This window comes from Leucopleurus acutus (genome assembly GCF_964270905.1).
Source record: "Leucopleurus acutus genome assembly, chromosome: 8".
Lineage (NCBI taxonomy): Eukaryota > Metazoa > Chordata > Mammalia > Artiodactyla > Delphinidae > Leucopleurus > Leucopleurus acutus.
In genome coordinates this window covers 39,447,153-39,465,948 of record NC_139151.1, presented here as the reverse complement: position 1 = coordinate 39,465,948, position 18,796 = coordinate 39,447,153, and the positions used below count along the sequence as shown (strand labels likewise).

At 45.3% G+C, this 18,796-nt stretch overlaps 1 protein-coding gene across 2 annotated transcripts in view; it reads left to right on the top strand.

Moving 5' to 3' along the window:
• Nucleotides 1-18,796, top strand: part of AMOTL1 (angiomotin like 1) — a 103,430-nt gene that overhangs the window by 45,436 nt on the left and 39,198 nt on the right. For both annotated transcript variants that reach the window (XM_082845209.1, XM_082845208.1), the window contains 2 exons: nucleotides 10,085-10,376; nucleotides 17,812-17,956. In XM_082845209.1, the coding sequence (XP_082701335.1) occupies nucleotides 10,085-10,376; nucleotides 17,812-17,956 (437 nt within the window). The remainder of the gene's footprint in view (nucleotides 1-10,084; nucleotides 10,377-17,811; nucleotides 17,957-18,796) is intronic.

Below are 18,796 nucleotides of genomic sequence, written 5' to 3'. Positions count from 1 at the left end.
GAACCTTGCTGACAGCTGTAGGTTGTGAGCTTCGGCTGTCTTTGGTTTGCTTTCATTTGGAGGTCGGGGACTGTGAAGCAGTATACCAGCAGTATATGGAGTTGTTTGCTTTAGCCTGTGTTTAGCAGAACGTTTCAGTTATGGAAGATGCTACGTACTCTTTTAGTGATTTTTATGATTTTTTTATGTTTCAGGCAGTATGAGAAAAAGACTAAAAATGACTTCTGTCAGTGAAAGACACTCTCTTTCTGCCTGTCCATTACCTTTTCTGCCCTTTATCTTAGCTGAATCTTGCCTTTCAGCATATGGGGTTTGATTTACTAGCTTCCCAGAGGCAGAGGGAAGAGTGGTAACTGTTTATTGATAGTTTATTCATCTATGAATGTATTCATTTTATTCTTGGTGTGTAGATAGATACTATAAAAGCAAGGAGTGGTGGCGTTTGACCCAGCCCTTCTGTCCTGGGCTGATACAAGCATCTTCTTACAAGATGACGTCAGAGCCAGCGGTGCCGTGGATCCCCTTCCACAGAGCACATTTGCTCCTTCTCTTCGCAAGCCGGCATCACCACCACCATCCTTCCCATCAGTGCAAGGGGCTCGCGGTTTCCTGCACTAATGGAGGGACCCTATAGTGTGACTGGTCTCCCAAATAGCATATGTTTTCCTTTAAAAAATGCCCTGTACATTTTCCCCTAGATAAACCTCCTGGTGTGGTTTTATTTAGCATAGAGTCAAAGTTCCTGATGCTCTCTGGGAACATGTCAAAAGACAGTGCAGGGAGGAGGGAGGGAGCAAAGAGGACACAGCCCTGGGGCACATGTGGCGAATTAGAGAGAGAGAAAGCCTCTCCCCAAGAACACACATGGATCCAACAGTGCAGCCAGAATGCAGTTTACAACGTGAACAAGCATAAAGATACAGGCTAAAGAGCAGGTCTTACCTCTGGGTGGGCGTGAGGTCTGGAATGTGCTGTAGTACAGGAAAGAGTGTTTGATGGTCCGGTCTTACTCTGAGTTGGAAACGGCTGGGGGAGGAAGGAGGATTTTTGGAGTAAGTGTGTTTGCAAAGTGCTGATTTGCAGTTTAGACACCTATGAAAATGAATTGCTATGTGGCATCAAAATGTGAGCTAGACCCAAGGCTATTGGACTAACAACTATGCGTTGCTCTTAACAAAAGTGAGGCCAGGGAGTGTTATTTAAATTCCACTAGCTAGGGCTTCCCTGGTGGCGCAGTGGTTGAGAGTCCGCCTGCCGATTCAGGGGACGCGGGTTCGTGCCCTGGTCCGGGAGGATCTCACGCGCCGCGGAGCGGCTGGGCCTGTGAGCCATGGCCGCTGAGCCTGCGTGTCCGGAGCCTGTGCTCCGCAACGGGAGAGGCCACAACGGTGAGAGGCCCGCGTATCGCAAAAAATAATAATAATAAATTAAAAAAATAAATTCCACCAGCTAAACATGTGTTTTGAATACCAGCATTAAAACTCAGGAGTTTGTACAATTTTTAAGCTGAATTATGGCTGGATGAGCCAAATAAAATGCCCTGTTTATTGTGAGAAGCAACTCTGCAGTGTGGGAATTTCAAAAGGCTAGGGTCAAGTTCAGGTTACTTTCTCAGGAAATCTAACACAATTCCCGCAGCAATGCATTAAATGAGTGGCTTCTCCAAACAAGGGGATTATCCATACGCATCCTGCATAGCAATCATTTTGATATTAGCTTACCCAAGACCCTAGTCTCAATTTGAACATTTATGAGTCTCGTGTCTGCACCACCAAAGGGATCCAGGTGGGAAGGCTGTGGGTTTGGGAAAAGAAGATTTGAGAGGTTTTGAGTCCTGGCTCTCCCACTTTGTAGCAAATTGAATAAGTTCTCAGAGACTCAGTTTCCTTATGTGCAACTTGTTACAGCTGATTTTTCCTAAAACTAACTGATTTTCTTCCTTACATAAATGAAACATGTTCATTGTAGAAAATCGAGAAATATAGATAACTCCCACTTCCTCCACTCCCTAAAAAAAAAAAAAAAGAAGGAAAATAGAAATTACCTGCAGTCCCATTATCCAGCCGTAACCATTGTTAAGTACTCCGTTCACTGTTGCTTTGAGGGTTAGAAAATTATAAGAAAATCCTCTAAGCTGGAAATCTCTAGGTAAATAAGAGGTATTTTTATTGAGTGAGAAGTCTTAAAATTTGAACCTCTTCACAGCCAAGAAGCCCTTTGTTATTTTCATCTCATTTTAAAATTCTTTTATTTTATTCTGTTTACTTTCTCTGATTATTAGAATAACTGCTGATTTTTTTTGGCTTATCTTTATTTTCTAATTTTTCTCTATTTTCTAATTTTTCTATAACATATATTACTTAGTGAAATTTTTTTTGAATAGCCATCCGTGTTCATTGTAGAAATTGTATAAAGAACAGAAGAATATGAAGAGTGAAAAAACATCCCTAATTTCATCACCTAGAGATAGTCATTCTGACCTTTTGTCATAGTTCCTTCTAGTCATTTTTCTGTATATTATTTTTGACTCAGGTGAAATGCTAATATGTATCATATCTTGAGAATTTTAAAGAATCTTTGCTTAGAGGCTCAGTAAACATTCATTGAACTGAATTGTTAATGTTGATAAATGGAAAACAGTTGCTTTGATTTTACTTCTCTACTAATAAGTTTGCTTTGGGAAATGTATTTAGCTGTTTGCATTTTCTCTTCTGAATTACTTGATCATATCCTTCGTCTGTTTATCCATTGATGTTTCTTTTCCTGTTGTGTTTTGGACAATTTTTGTCAGTCACACAAGCCATATTTATTAAATGTTAGCATGATGGCCTAATTGTAGATAAATATACAGTTTAATACATTGAGTATAGCTTGCTGATCACCGTTGATGCTTGGGGATCTGGGGACAGTAGAGTGGGGACTGCTAGTCTGTTTGCATGAATTGTTTTGTTGCTCACTGATTTCTGGAATTATCTCCAAAATGAGGCCTTTTGGTGTTCATGCAATGTGGACTAGAGCAGTGCTCAACAATAGAAATATAATGTGAGGAGGGGAAGAAGGGGTGGGATAAATTGGGAGACTGGGATTGACACATACACACTACTATATATAAGATAGATAACCAATAAGGACCTACTGTGTAGCACAAGGGAACTCTTCTCAATACTCTGTAATGACCTATATGGGAAAAGAATCCAAAAGAATCAGTGTATAACTGATTCACTTTGCTGTACAGCAGAAACGAACACAACACTGTAAATCAAGTACACACCAATAAAAATTTAAAAAAAATAAAATGGCTAAATTAAAAAAAATAAAGACATTGACATCCTTAAAAGAAAAGAAGTGTAATCTGGGTCACATATCTAATTAATATCTTTCCTGCAGCCACATTTTTAAAAAGTTAAAAGAAACAGGTGAAATTAATTAAAAGACATGTTTTAGTTAACCCATTTTTAAAAATTGAAGTACAGTTGATTTACAATGTTGTGTTAGTTTCTGCTGTACAGCAAAGTGATTCAGTTATACATACATATATACATTGTTTAAAAATATTTTTTTCTGTTATGGTTTATCACAGGATATTGAATATAGTTCCCTGTACTATACAGTAGGACCTTGTTGTTTACCTATTTTATATATAGTAGTTTGCATCTGCTAATTCCAAACTCCTAATTTATCCCTCCCTGCCTTCCCCTTTGGTAACCGTTTGTTTTCTATGTCTGTGAGTCTATTTCTGTTTTTTGTCAATAAGTTCATTTGTATCATTTTATAAGATTCCAGATACAAGTGATGTCATATGGTATTTGTCTGACTTACTTCACTTAGTATGATAATCTCTAGGTCCATCCATATGGCTGCAAATGGCATTACTTCTTTCTTTTTTATGGCTGAGTAATATTCCATTGTGCTTATATACCACATCTTCTTTATCCATTCATCTGTCAACGGACACTTAGGTTGCTTCCATATTTTGGCTATTGTAAATAGTGCTGCTATGAACGTTGGGGTGCATGTGTCTTTTCCAAATATATGCCCAGGAGTAGAATTGCTGGATCATATGGTAACTCTAGTTGTAGTTTTTTAAGGAACCTCCATACAGTTAGTTAATCCATTTAAAAACATATTTTTAGATACATGTTTTAGTTAACCCATTATATGCAAAATATTATGATTTCAACAGGTAATCAACATAAAAAACTATTAATGAGATGTTTTACATTTTTTGTACTGTCGTCAAACTTTGATGTGCCTTTTACACTTCCTGCACATCTCAGTTCAGATGAGTCACGTTTCAGGTGTTCAGGAACCACGTGTGGTTTGTGGCTACTATTTTGGACAGCACAGGTCTAGAAGAAAGTGAGAATCTGTGTTCAAGAGAGAGTGTCCCGACGTGTACAGGCATCACCTTTATACCCTTGTTCTGCATTGCACTGCAAGCAAACAGTTCAGAAATGGAAGATTCTATGGTGCTAGCATTTGCTTTTATTCCTTGTTGAAGCTTTAGTGTTAGGGACTGGGATTCTCAACACATAGTGTTTGAAGAGGAAGCGACACCCAAGGGTGCATTTGTCCCTTGCCTCTCTCCTAACACCCGTTAGCAGTGTGTGATAATAGCAGAGGCTAGCAGTTATTAAGTATCAATAGTTTCCTAATGATAGACACTATGTGCAGGGCTTTACATGCATTATCTCATTTAATTCTCACAACAACTCTTGAGGTAGATACTGTTATCATCACCATTTAAAGGCGACGAAGAAGTTAAAAACTTGCCCATGGTTACATGGCTGGAAGGAAGCAGAAGCAGGGAAAAGAGACCCCATATTAAGGAACAGTGCTCTCCTGTACCAACATGGGGCAAAAGCCCTGGTGTGGTGGGAGTATGCGGGTTCCAACCCCCAGTTCATAGCCCATTGTTTTGCTTTATAAAGACTGAGATCTCTGGTTTGTGATCCTCTGAGCCTTAGTTTGCATACTTTAAAAACAGAATAATAATATATGGTGTGAGAGCAGGGAATGCCCAAGCTTGTGAGAATGAAATGACAGTGGATGTAAAGTGCTATTCATGGCACATTTAGTACAGGTATAATGTAAACACATACATTTAAACAAGCTTATTTATGAAGCCTTACTGCATGCAGAGAGAAGCAAATGGATGTTGATTAGCTGTCTCCAATGACCTCGTTTCCCCAGTCCAAATAACATTGTCACTCCAGTTTTGAGCTGCATTTTGTGACCACTCAATACATGAGAACGGCAGTGACTTGGAGCTATGTTATTATATTGGCAATGTCATGATTGGAGATTCTACCTATGTGATCCAGAACAAATCTAAGTACCAGAGGTCTCTTCCTTAATAAAACAATGTTGAAGGTTGAGTCAGTCTTTGAAAGTGCATCGAGCATATATGGTCTCCTAACTTGCTCTTGGGTTCAGGGGCCAAATCAATTGACAGAAATGTACTGGGTACCGACTTAGTATAAGTCATGCTTTTCTACCCTCAAAAAAACATGCATGCTAATAATTAGGGAGAATAATACACACATGCATAAAAAATTAAATAATATTGTATTTAAAAATTCAAGAGAAGGTAGGTTGTCAGGTGTGTGATTCAGGCAAGGTTGTAAGTCTGGAAGTAAGAAGCGGGTGCAGATTCTGGGGTCAGGCTATGCCTGGCGTGGTCCAAGTCACTGACGATGGAAGACCAGCCTGCACGACTTCCCAGTATGGTCCCCTGTTTTGTCTCTTAGATGTGGCTCTTTAAATGCTCCTTGATTCTTGTTTCTAATACATCACTGTGGGCTTGGGGCAAAGAGGCTTTTTCAGCCCTGCTCAGACGTATTTAAATAACTGGTCAGTTCAGTGGCATGTGGGAAGAGGTCACTTTCTGTGGTGTCCCAAGGCTCATTTGGTTCCTTGAGAAAGGAGCAGGACCTGTTGGTGGTCCTGCCTTGGTTTGTGTGAGGATTAAGCAAGGTGATGAAATGTGCTAACTGGCAGATGGCATAGACCCTCAATAAGTGTGAGTTGAATGCTCTCTGTAGAAGGGACATTAACCTATGAAAGATAATAATGTTGAAGGTAAGTAACAGTCCAAGAGGACAACTCAGGGGCAGGTTTCTAGCCTTCATGCTTCTCCCGAGATGGCTCAAGCCTACAAAAAGCTGTGATGCTGTTGTTAGGATATGACTCATGGATGTGGTGATGGCTCAGACTGAGCCACAGGAACGCGGGAGCAGAGGACAAGGGGTGGCTGCCTTCCCTCCCTGCTCTCACCGGGTCTGTTCAGGGAAAGAGTGAACTACAAGGACTCTGAAACTGAAAAGCCTGGGCTTTGATCTCCTTTATGTTTCTATTATCTCTGTTCCATTTTGCAGGTTACTTACCATCCTGTGCCTTTTGTTCTCATCTAAATACAGAGACTTGACAATGATGCCTGTTTTGTAAGGCAATCGTAAAGGTCAAAATGAGATGACGCATGTAGTGGTGCGTACCACAGTGACTGGTACGTAAAAAGTGCCCAGTAAATGTCAGCCATAACAGAAAAAGATGATCGGACTGCTCATGAAAGCCACACTCAGGGCTAGGCTCTGGGATGTAGATGATGATAATTACAATAATGGTGATAATAGCTGACATTCGTCCACTGCTTAATTTGTGCCTGATTTTATACATATTAACTCCGTAAGTCCTTTAACAATAAGCCAGGTGGTGGATGGTTCCGGGAGACACGTGATGTCAAGTAAGCTAGCTCTCTGCCTTCACTTTCTAACAGGAGGAGCAGGCTCACAAATTGAAGATTGTGGCATAGAATTCTAGTCACAAGTAGTTTCTCAGTGAATGTTGGTTCCCTTCTCCTCTTTTTCCCTTTTCTTTGTGTCCCTTACGAGGAAGGGCTTATCCTGCTGGAGGCTGATCAGTAGCGTTATCTTTGGAAGCTGGGGATAGCTTGTTTCATAGCACTGGTATGATCGTGACATTTTCCGGCCCTCCCCCACCATTCTTTCCTCTTCATTACCCTCAGCCAGATTTGCCTTGTACAGACCTTTGAGCCTACCAGCCCCAGGTGGCTGAGTAGCGAAGCCACGGAACAGAGGTTTGCTCTCCCGGCTGCACGTCGTCCATTGTAATACGGTGCTTCTTGAATGTGTCACCGAGTTATTTTGTGAGGCCGGTGTTCTCTATTTAACAGAAGACTTCCCATTTTGAAAAACCCATTCTTTCTGTCTCCAAGCTTGGCAGACCCCCTTTTCCTGCATTGCCACTCAGGTAACTCGTCACTGTCGCGGATGGCTTAGGCTGGCATTATGAAAAACCTCCCTTTTTGTTATATAAAGGAAAAGGATGACCGAGAAGATAAGCCCATCACTGACTGTGAGTTCCAAATCCCAGAGCCCAATAAATGTTAAAAGGTAGAAGCCCCAGCCTGAAGCTGCCTGGGTCAAAGGCAAGCCCGGATGCCTCACCCGTGCCCACTTCAGCTCCAAGGAGACGCGCCGTGCTTGTCATTTGCGTTGGATGAAGTGAGAAGGGAGAACCGAGGAGGTAGGGATGGGTGTCTGCCTTTGAACTGAGGCAGTGTAATTTGTGGCATTTTGTCTCTTGCCAAGGTAACCTCTATCCATGAAAATTGCACCGTAGTATTTAGCCAGCCTGTGGGAATGCACGTACTCACTAAGGATCTATGGTTTTCTGGGTCCACGACTGATAGGAGGTCCTGTGATCTGGGGTGAAAGTTGGGTTTTGTGAAGAGCAACCAGGGGCATCTCACTCTCGCTGTGGAGTTGGACTTTGTACACACAGACCTCCTCATACACACAGGGCGACACATATTCACAATCACTTCAGTGTGGAAGGGGCACAAATTCATCAGAATGCAGAAATGTTTTATTTCATAACGGCCAGATAGTTAAGTATTCAGTGATAGGTGTGGAGAGGGAGGGAGGAGGGAGGGTTTACACTTGACTTGGGGAATTTAGATCCCAGCTATTTTAACATGAAATGGATGGGGCGCCTAGATCGAAGGCATAAGGAAATCTAGTTGGGAACTATCTCCTAAGCCCTGGTGGAGTGCTCTGACATTGGTTACCAGAGCAGAGCTTGTGGTTAGTCACTCTGGTGGGATCTGCTGGGTTCCTTTTGAGGTCGTCTTTAGGAGTAACTGCGTCTCCATGTAGGGAGGGCTAAGGTGACCGTTGTCAACTTTTCTGCTAGAGTTTGACATTTAGCTGCCAGGAGTCAGCATTCAGAGGATGCTTAAAATGCCCTAAGAGATACTTACAAAATGAGAGCTATGGAGGCTGACAGGGTCCAAAAACATTCCAGCAAATATACTCAAAAGGAAATATAAGGCCAGATGAGCTCCCGAGAAAAAGCGTAGTAGCTCTGAGAGTGTTGGCCACGGATGGCCACAAGTAATGGGAAGTGGCACAGGAAACTGTTACGGAGTAGAAGGATCTCAACCCCTTGATATAGAAAGTTGATGATTTGGGGCTTGCTGATAATTCTTAGCACCCCAGTTCCCAGACTGAGACCTAAGGGTTGAAGGGGACAGCAAGAAAACCATTTTTCCCAAGTCTGCAGAAGAGCGACAGCCGTGGTTGGAAAACTAGAGGCCAAGACTGTCTTTGCTGTTTATACCTGTAGAAGTTGTTGTTAGGAGCCCTTAGCTTAGGCTGAAAGAAAATACAATGATTCTTATGAAACAGGTTAACAGAATCGTGAGGAGGGGATCGGTAGGGAGGGGCAACAGAAGGTGGAAATTCTAGTAAAGGAGCTAGTACCCAGAATTTGAACCATCAAGGGACACCTCTGTGTGTTCTTTTTTTTTTTTTTTTTTTTTTTTTTTTGCGGTACGCGGGCCCCTCCCTGCCGTGGCCTCTCCCGTTGCGGAGCACAGGCTCCGGACGCGCAGGCTCAGCGGCCATGGCTCACGGGCCCAGCCGCTCCGCGGCATGTGGGATCCTCCCGGACCGGGGCACGAACCCGCGTCCCCTGCATCGGCAGGCGGACTCCCAACCATTGCGCCACCAGGGAAGCCCTGTGTGTTCTTTTTAACCTGGTTAAAAGCAGACTTTTGATCCTCAGACCTCCTTATCTCAGCAAATCAGAACACACAAAGTTTGTTCCTTCCCTAAGACTTTCCCATTTCATTAAATGGTACCCCTGTCCATTTGTGTGGACCCCAGAATCTAGGAGTAATTTAAAATTTTTTCTCACTTTCCCTCTCCCCATATGTAATATAAATAAAACATACCCCAGATCCATGTACTATTTCTTTTCTGCTGCTACCCTCTGAGCCTTCGTTAGGTCTCACCTTGACCACACCCAGGCCTCCTCACTGGGCACCTTTGGTCCATCCTTGCCAACGTACATCCCATCTACATGCCACTCAGAGTGGAAGCAGCTCCCCCACCAGCCCCCCTTTGCACTCTAAGGGAAGGGCTGGCCTTGGCTCACAAGGACCCTCGCCCATCCCGCTGGCCTTAGCCTGTGCTGCTTTTGCTGGCTGTGCTCTGCATCGACTTGCTTTCTTCCAGCTGATTTTCTCCTCTAAGTCCTGCCTTAAGCCCCACTCGCAGGCGATTCCTCTACTTGGAACACTTTTCCCACTTCTCTACCCCCTGCCCCCAACCACTCTTTCCTCCTGTCTGTCAACAGACTTCGACTCAAGCATCCACCGCTGACCTTTCGGTATGACCTAGCCACTCAGTCATTCCCTGTCCCTGTCCCCCTGATTCTTTGGAGAGGGCTCATTACTTTTCAGTACCTGGCTTTGTGTGTTTATCGTGTGATGGTGTGCCGGTCTCTCTCCCCGAGAACGTAAGCTTCATGAGAACAGGGACCTTGTCTGTCTGGTCCACTCTTTCCTCAGTGACCAGAGCAGTGCTGATTCCGATGGGGAGAGCACATTAAATATCTGTGGGATGGAGGGTTGAAGCTACTTCAGTCAACCTAGCTTGGACCGTGCGTCAGTGATGACCCCTGGCAGTAGAAACCAGCCATAGTGCCCGTGTGGTTGGGCTTCCCTCCTCTCCCCACCACGGCCCTGGGGTCTGACTGCTGGTCTTCTGTTCCCTTGCAGCCGCCCCTGCCAGCTTCCTTTCCCGTCAACGGTGCAGCAGCACAGCCCGATGTCCTCCCAGAACTCCTCCGTCAGCGGGCCGTTGCACTCGGTGTCCCTGCCACCTCCACCTCCGATGACCCTGGCAGCCTCGCAGCCCACGCCAGCCGCCTCCCCCAGCCAGCAGCTTGGTCCGGATGCATTTGCGATCGTGGAGCGAGCCCAGCAGATGGTGGAGATCCTAACGGAGGAGAACCGGGTGCTGCACCAGGAACTTCAGGGTTACTACGACAACACCGACAAGCTCCACAAGGTACCGGACTTCCCTAGGGGAGGGGAGGGAGAAAGTTCTCTGGAAGGGGAACACAATTCCTTACCTGCCCGTGGGTGGTTGACTCCCTGACTCACTGGCCAAAGTTTAACTAGACCCCTTTTTATGCCAGGCACCGAGCAAGGCTTTAGGGAGACAAAAATAAATATGCCACAGTGCCTGCCTTGGAGGAGCTTATAGTCCAAAAGGGGTAGAGTTGCCTAAGTTAAACCTGCAGTAGGATGTCAAGAGGCTGCAGGAGGGGCAGCAGAGGTGCCCCTGGACCTGAGACTCAGAGGCTGAGTAGCATTTCCCCAGATGGACAGTGTGGAAAAGGGGACACCGAGAGTAACACAAAGTAGTGAGTTGAGAGAAACAGGTTTTTCCTTTCAATCTGGGATCTCAGACAGGAACCTTGTGATTGCCATGTTGGTTTCATTAGCTGGTTTCTGCAAAAAGCAGCGATGTCTCAGCGCTGAGGGCAGAGTACAGGTTACTGCGTGCTCTCCTTATGCTATGACTTAACAGGTGGGGAGATGCTGCGTAATTCCAACCTGTGTCATTGTCATGGGAATATTAGGATGTACAGCAGCCTTCATTCTTAGGGCTTTACACTGAAAGCTAAAGTCAGCAGGAAGACATCCAGCGAGAGTGAAATCACAGGCAGTGATTTCATGATGACCCACATGCCAGCACCTGAAATACTGCAGGTAGAAAGGAAGAGGTGAGGGGCAAAAGTCATAGGATCTTTTTTTTTTTTTAAGCAATTTTTTTTGTTTTTTTTAAATTTTATTTATTATTTATTTTTAACATCTTCATTGGGGTATAATTGCTTTACAATGTTGTGTTAGTTTCTGCTATATAACAAAGTGAATTAGCTATACGTATACATATATCCCCTCCCTCTTGCGTTTCCCTCCCACCCTCCCTATCCCACCCAGTCATAGGATCTTTTCGGGCAGCAGAGCCCCAGGGCACTCGAGTTTCCTTTCTGGAAGCAAGGAGGCATGTGTGGTAGAAGGCTTCTCCTAAGTCTGGGTGCGTGCTCTGTCCTGGGCAGTCGCTTTTGTAAAGAGAAAGAGTGAGAATGTAAACTCACCTGGCTACAGAAGCATTGCCCCTTGGTTCTGTGTAACAGGACATGCTCCTGGCTGGCCCATGGTGTTCACTGTGCAGTGTTGATCTCTCAGTTAAGCCTGGCCTTTCTGCTGGTCCGGGAGTCAGAACAGTCAGCCCCTGTGATTCCCTGAGGGCTGGCAGCAGTCGGCTGGGAGCAGTGGGTGGAATGATGCAAACATTCACAGACAGGACCTGCCCCAGCTCATTTGTGCAGAGCTTCCACCGAGAGGGTCTGGAACTCCCTGGAGTCAAGACCAGGCTTGGCCCGGAGAACTCTGGCTGCCTTTATTGGAGGGGAACAAATGAGAGCCGGGAACCAGCGGGCCGCCTAAGAATGGTGGCCTCACTCCCAGCCTCGGTCATACCCTTAGAAGTTGGGAAACACGTGCTGGCTCCTGGCCTTGGCTGGAAGTCACTGCTTAGGCCCAGGCTTGCCTCTGATGCTTCCTGGGGCAGCTTCTTTCCTGGTACAGTCTGAAAATTGGGAAGGGCCAGCTCAGCATTTTCTGGGAAATCAGTAATGTTTTTCTTCTCCCTGATGAAGCCCTATGGCAGACGCTTTCAGGAGCCGTGCAGACTCACCTGAGGGCAGAGTGTGGTTCTCTGTCTTTTCCATGGACAGTTTTGAACAGTTGCAGGGAGGATGCATAAATTGTGAGGTCTTGTTATTCTTTGTTGACTTTTTATTAAGATACACTTTTTTATTGGCCTGTAACATACATCTTTTTTTTTTTTTTTTTTTTTTTGGCCACACGTCATGTGTGATCTTAGTTCCCCGACCAGGGTTCGAACCTGCACCCCTAGCATTGGATGCATGGCATCTTAGCCGCTGGACTGCCACGGAAGTCCCCTATACATCTATTTCTTGATGTTGATGCCCATTTCTATTTTGAAAACCAAAATCAGCCTCCCAGTGATTCATTTTCCCTGCACAGGGGATGACTCTTAAACTTTGTGACCAAAAGCATTTTGATGATTTAGGGAGAAAAATCAAAAGCTGTGCCCCTTCTGGATTCCCAGACTCCTTCAGTCCCTTGAATGTTATGAATGGTTCTATAAATATTATATTTCATTAACCTGTCATATGTCGAGCTGGAATTGCCAATTTGAAATCTCAGGTTTTGATGGCTACTTGCCATCTTTATCACTAAGTTCCGCAGCTCTTCTCAGCAGCTAGGGCCAAGAGAAAGAGAGCTGCATGAAATCGTGACTCGACAGTTGAAGGCTTGTGTCCCCGAGATCATCCTAGCCTAGGCCTCACTGCTCCGCTGTGTCTCAGCAGCTGCTTATTTAAGCCTCAGGTCTAGGGAGAGGCCTGTCCAATGAGGTGACTTTACTCCTTGGGGATGATGACCCCCAGCTTGGGTGGAACCACAGTGCTGCACCGTAGGATGTGGCTGCCCTGTGCTGGCAGGAACGTCCAACCTAGAGTCCTTCCTCACAGCTTCGGGAGCACTCGCAGAGATTCATCACCAGGGCAGAACCAAAAATAGATGAATTTTTAATTGCGGTGCTTAGCCTGTGTGCACTGAGCCAGGAGCACAACAGGAAACAACGACTAAACTCAGAGGCTGCCAAAGTACTGCCTGGAAATGAAGACCCGTTTCCAGAGAGGCACAAGGCGGTGATTATCCCTGTTAGTGTTGGAATGGTGGCTGGGGACCCCCAGAAAGAGCAGTGGTTTTTCATTATTTCCTTTTGGGCACTCATTTTGCTTCTTTTTCCTCCCAGTTTCCCTGAAACATAGTTCATGGATGGAATTTCCAGCTGGACCAGACTATGAGCTGGTTGGCCTCAGAAGCCATCAGGGTGGAGATGGACGTTTGAAGGGAAAGGGCGCCATGTTAACCGTTGCCCCGGGCTTGCTTTAGCAAAGACCCTCTTCTTTTGTCAGCGAAACAGAGGTGGCTGTGATTGGGCAGTCTGAGGCTTGGATGGCAGGCCTGTCTTCGATTCTGTAGGTCCCTGAGCTGTGCCTGCGAAGGTATCAGGGAACAAGCCAGTTTCTAGAGCTGGGAAGGGCTGAGATTTTCTCCGGACACTTTTCTGTGCTTTTGCTTCGTGGCAGCAATGCCAGTGAAAGCTGTGTGAGGCTTTCCCCTCTGCTCGTAGTTCTGTTTCTGGGCCAGGGAGTGCTTCTCCATGTGATTTCAGGGGATCCTGCAAGCCTGGCCTAAGGGCTTCCTGATGTCTAGGCTGGAAGGGAGGCTGGGAGCTGTGGAGGCAAACCCAGTATTCTCTTCACACGGTCATCCTCAGACTCTGAACTGGCCCAGATGTCTGTATATCAAAGGCAGCCTTTCCACCTCCCTTCACCTCTAACACACATCAAGGGGAACTTAAGATGTTGTGGAGCTGCCGATGTGAAGAAGAGGGTGTGGAAAGAGGAGTTCTGAAGGAGTGTGCAGTCAGAAACTGTAGAGCTTTAGACTAAAAATTATGAAAATGATTCTAGTCCAGTTTCCCACCCCTTAGAAACCCTTGCTTCATGTCTCCGAAAAGAAGTTGTTCATTTTTTACTTGAATGTTGCTAGAAAAGAGAGGCTCACTGCTGGGTAGACTTTTGGGAAAGGTAGTTAGGAAATTCTTCCATATGTTGAATCATTAAGTTGCCGCGTTTAGTCGTAGTTCTGTCCTCTCCGGTCACACTGAAGGAGACTCATCTGTCTCCACCACGACAGGTATCTTCTTACAGGAAATACATTGTCCAGAAGTATGACCCTTGCCCTTTCTCTCTTGGTAGCTACAAGCACATAACCCTATCCCAGTTCCCGTCTGCCTGAGTATCTGAGACGGTAAACTATGCTGTCTTGGGGACGCCGCAGTTTCCCTTCATAGCGTGTGGACGGAAGTTCTTTTCATGAAAGGGAAGAATCCACAGCCAGGTGTAGTTTGATCAATGTCCAAGTCTGTCTTTAGGAGTTATAAATATAAAGATTGAGTAAACAGTCAGTACTTTTGTCATAAGCAGGCACAAGTCTGGGGCTGTAGGGACTGTTTCTGCCCTCAAGTAACTGACAGTCAAATGAGAGACACAAAATGCATCAGAATTCCAGTCAGGTGAATACAACAGATGAAAGCATGTGAAATCAGATGGAGGGAAGTTCCTATGGGGGGGCCTACTTGAGGAAGGCATCCTAGTTGCCCTGGGCTTGCAGCACGAGCACTGTCTCAGGGTCGACACCTCAGGGTTTTTGGTGCCCTCAGCTTCCTCGGGGACTAGGTGATGCCTTCGGTCTAGATGGGGATGGTCCAACTGTCCAAAAACCAAGGCCACCTTTTACAGATGGAATTAGCGTAGAAATGGTGGTATGGTTTGGAGCCATCTCTTTTGAAAACAACATTAAAAGGAAGGAGCATAATTTGCGGTAGGACTGTGAACAGGATTCAGGACATGCTGTTCTTTCTGCTACCACATGACCAATCATTCATGTTATCTTTGCAAGAGATAGAAAGGCTTTGTAGAAATGACGGGACTGTGGAACAACCAACTCTGCTATGAGGAGGCCTTTGGGAACATCTCCTGGTGCCGAAGGGAGCCTTGGCGTTGGGCCCCTCCCTGGTTGGAGGCCACTGAGCAGAAGGCCTGATGCCCTCCAGCCTCTTCACCCAACTCTTCTCAGATGTGTCTTTTTTTTTTTTTTTTTGCGGTACGCGGGCCTCTCACTGTTGTGGCCTCTCCCGTTGCGGAGCACAGGCTCTGGACGCGCAGGCTCAGCGGCCATGGCTCACGGGCCCAGCCGCTCCGCGGCACGTGGGATCTTCCCGGACCGGGGCACGAACCCGTGTCCCCTGCATTGGCAGGCGGACTCTCAAGCACTGCGCCACCAGGGACGCCCTCAGATGTGTCTTGGCTTCGTCTGTAACCTCCAGGGCATTGACCACATCCGGTCTCCTTCTTTAAGTTTCTGGGTTCCTGGCTGCAATGGCACCCCTGGCATCAGTCTCTCTCTCCTGGGTTCTCCTGCCTCGCCTTCTCCTGCAGTGTCAGCGCTCCCACCCTTGGCCCTCTGATCTTCTGTTGATCTCCCTAAGTGGTCTCACTCTGTGACTTCGTCTGTCATCTACGCACAGTGAAACAACTGCCCACCTGACTTTCAGACCCGTCTCTTTCCTGCTAACTGTTCTGCAGGCTCTTCAGACATGGTGTCTCCAAAACCAGACTTTTGGTTTAGGTAAACCTGTTTCTCTTATCATTTATCTTGGTTAAGTCTTGTTACTCTGTCTTCTAAGCTATGAATGTCTGTGATTTCTTTCTCCCTTACCGTCCAGACCAGTCACGGAGACCTGTTGATTCTACTCTTCAGTGTCTTTGGAATTTGTCCTTTTAGTTATCTGGGTTCATGCCCTTGTCCTGTCATTAAACTGTTTATGTTCGCTTCTTGCCTGGACTCCTTTCTCCTGCCTTCCCTCCCTACACCCACCTTGCAACCCCATGCTTTTATGATCTCCATAAAACCTCAGGTGCGATTTACGCTTCTCTCCCCTCCCCAGGCTCTCCCCCCGCAACAACTACCTATGCCCATAAAGTCCTTCCTTATGGCCACTTGCCCCTTGCTGTCATCCCCAGATGACCTGTCATGTCAGAGACATGCACTTTCCTTCGTGGCTCTCTGTCTTGGGTCATTCCCTGTCTTCTGCCGAGAATGCCAAAGCCCTTTGGCCTTTTCTTTTCTGCTTGGCAAATTCCTGTTCATCCCTCAGGACTCATTTTAAATGGCATTTTCTCTGAAATCTTTTTTAAAGAAACCCCTTCTCACCCCTGCCAAATTAATAACTTTGTCTCTAGGCTACCATAGCATTAAATCACCACACCCCTTGTCACATTGCACTGTAGAAGCGTATGTATCTGCATACAGGCCAGCTCTAGGCTGTGAGACCCTAAAGACCAGGAATTGTCTTATATCCGTTTCCTTGGCACCCAGACACATAGTAAGTGTGCAATAGGTATCTGTCAGGGTATGTATTACTTATAGGAGTCTCAGCAGGGACTTTTTGATCTGGGCAATTGGAGTTCCGGCAGTCGGGGTGTCTGCCTTATGGTGACATAGCTCTCCATGGAGGGACCAAAACACGGTGCAGTTCTCTTGGTGCCCAGGGAGAGGCGCTAGTGTTCTCAACCCTGCCACTTTGCCTCTGATTCCAACTTTTGGTAGCCAAGTTTGCAGGTACTCTTTACCTTTTCTCCTGCATTTATGTTATACAACAATAAAATGGGATTTATTAATTTCTCCTATAAAACGTGCTGTTATGTTAGACTCCTTTTATATCAGTTATAGCTACTTGTTATAGATTTATATATGTCGTAGATTAAAGGCTCTCCCAGTTACAGCTCTTGATTTCGTGAAATACAAAAAAAATATATATATATTGGTTTTTATCCCATGTCTTCCAACTCCCACATATAAAGAGGTTTTCTATGGTTTACAGTTAGATACAAATCCATTAGTCCTTTATATAGATAATTTCATAGACAAAGGGGTAACAGGCTAAGCGATGAAACCTCTGTGTGGATTTTATGTTCCTTTGGGGATGGGTAGGAGGGTCTCAGGAGAGCACTGTACTTGGAGTCAGGAAATTAGGGTTCTACTTGTGATCCTTTAGTTTTCCTGTACTTTAATATTTTCCTCACATTAACTAGGAAAAATAATAATAGTTGTAAATTGCCATACTTAATATAAGCAGTTTATGTTTATTTTATGTTTATTATTTTTTTAAACATTATATTTTATTTTATTTTTTGGCTGTGTTGGGTCTTTGTTGCTGCACGCGGGCTTCCTCTAGTTACATCAAGCGGGGACTACTCTTCATTGCAGCACGCGGGCTTCTTATTGTGGTGGCTTCTCTTGTTGCGGAGCACAGGCTCTAGGCGCGTGGGCTTCAGTAGTTGTGGCACGTGGCTCAGTAGTTGTGGCTCGTGGGCTTAGTTGCTCTGCACGAATTGGGATCTTCCTGGACCAGAGCTCAAACCCGTGTCCCCTGCATTGGCAGGTGGATTCTTAACCACTGCGCCACCAGGGAAGTCCTAAGTTATGTTTAAATTCACCCCTTCCTGATATTTGTACCAAGACTATTACCAGGTGACGTCAGATGGTCCCACCAGACTTGTGAGTCTGTAATTCACAGGATCCTAACATGGTGCTGGGAGACAGATGCGGAGGTGATGAAGTCGGTTGCAGGATTTGGTAGACAAACTTAAGACACAGAAAGGCTGCATTGAAGATACAGCCTTCACAACTGGAGCATCCAAGAATCAGCATAGCTAAGGCATGGGTGGGAACGTCAGAAGTCTCACTTTCGTGCTGCTTCTTTCTTTCAGTTTGAAAAAGAACTTCAGAGAATCTCGGAAGCCTATGAGAGCCTGGTCAAGTCTACCACCAAGCGAGAGTCGCTGGACAAGGCGATGAGAAACAAACTCGAAGGCGAGATTCGAAGGCTCCATGATTTCAACAGAGACCTCCGAGGCATGTCAAGTTCACTCATGTTTTCTCTACCCTAAACGCCCCGTGTTGCTGACAGCCGGACTTCAGGCCCAAGTTATGTTACATAACCTTGTAAATCCCAAGCCTCTGGGAAAGGGGCACCAGAGAGCAGAAGTGTTCTTTTCACGTTGTAGGTTGTAGGTTGCAGCACTGAGCCTGAGAAGTGACAACCTCTATACACGAGTCCCTGACAGGGAGGGAGTATGTGTGCAGCTCCTTCTTGCTTTAAAAGTACTTAACATGACTCGTGTTGTGAATGGGAATGTCTGAAAAGACCAATGTTCCATGCACAACCCTTGTCACATCAAGCTGAGGCATTTAGTTGCATTCTTTGAAAGCCAACAGTTAACACTTGCGTGGTGTTTAGTGTAGAAGGCAGAGTTAGACACATGTCCCTCTTGGAGAAAAAAAAAGCCCACGGTTGTGAAAAGAGTAGATATATATCAACTTCCTGAAAGCTAGGGGCCCCCTGTTACAGGACCTTGGCAACCTCCAACATGCAGAATGATCTGACCCATGAAATTATACTTCACTTTCAGTCAGCCAAGCCATTTTTCAGTTCCCTCGTGTCAAAAGACTCAGTGTACTGGCAGTCTGTAGCTGGAATCTACCTTTTTTTTTTTTTTTTAATTACTGCAAACCCTTTAGTCTTGGGTATTATGTAAGCTCAATAAAGACTTGTTAGGCTGAATTATTTAATTGAGTAGATGAAGATTGACCAAATGGCATGAGCAAACCTAGAACTCACTGAGTAGAATCTTCATCCATTAGGTCATCTTGACTTGTTTCCTGGTATTTATTTAATTGTTATTTTTAATTTTT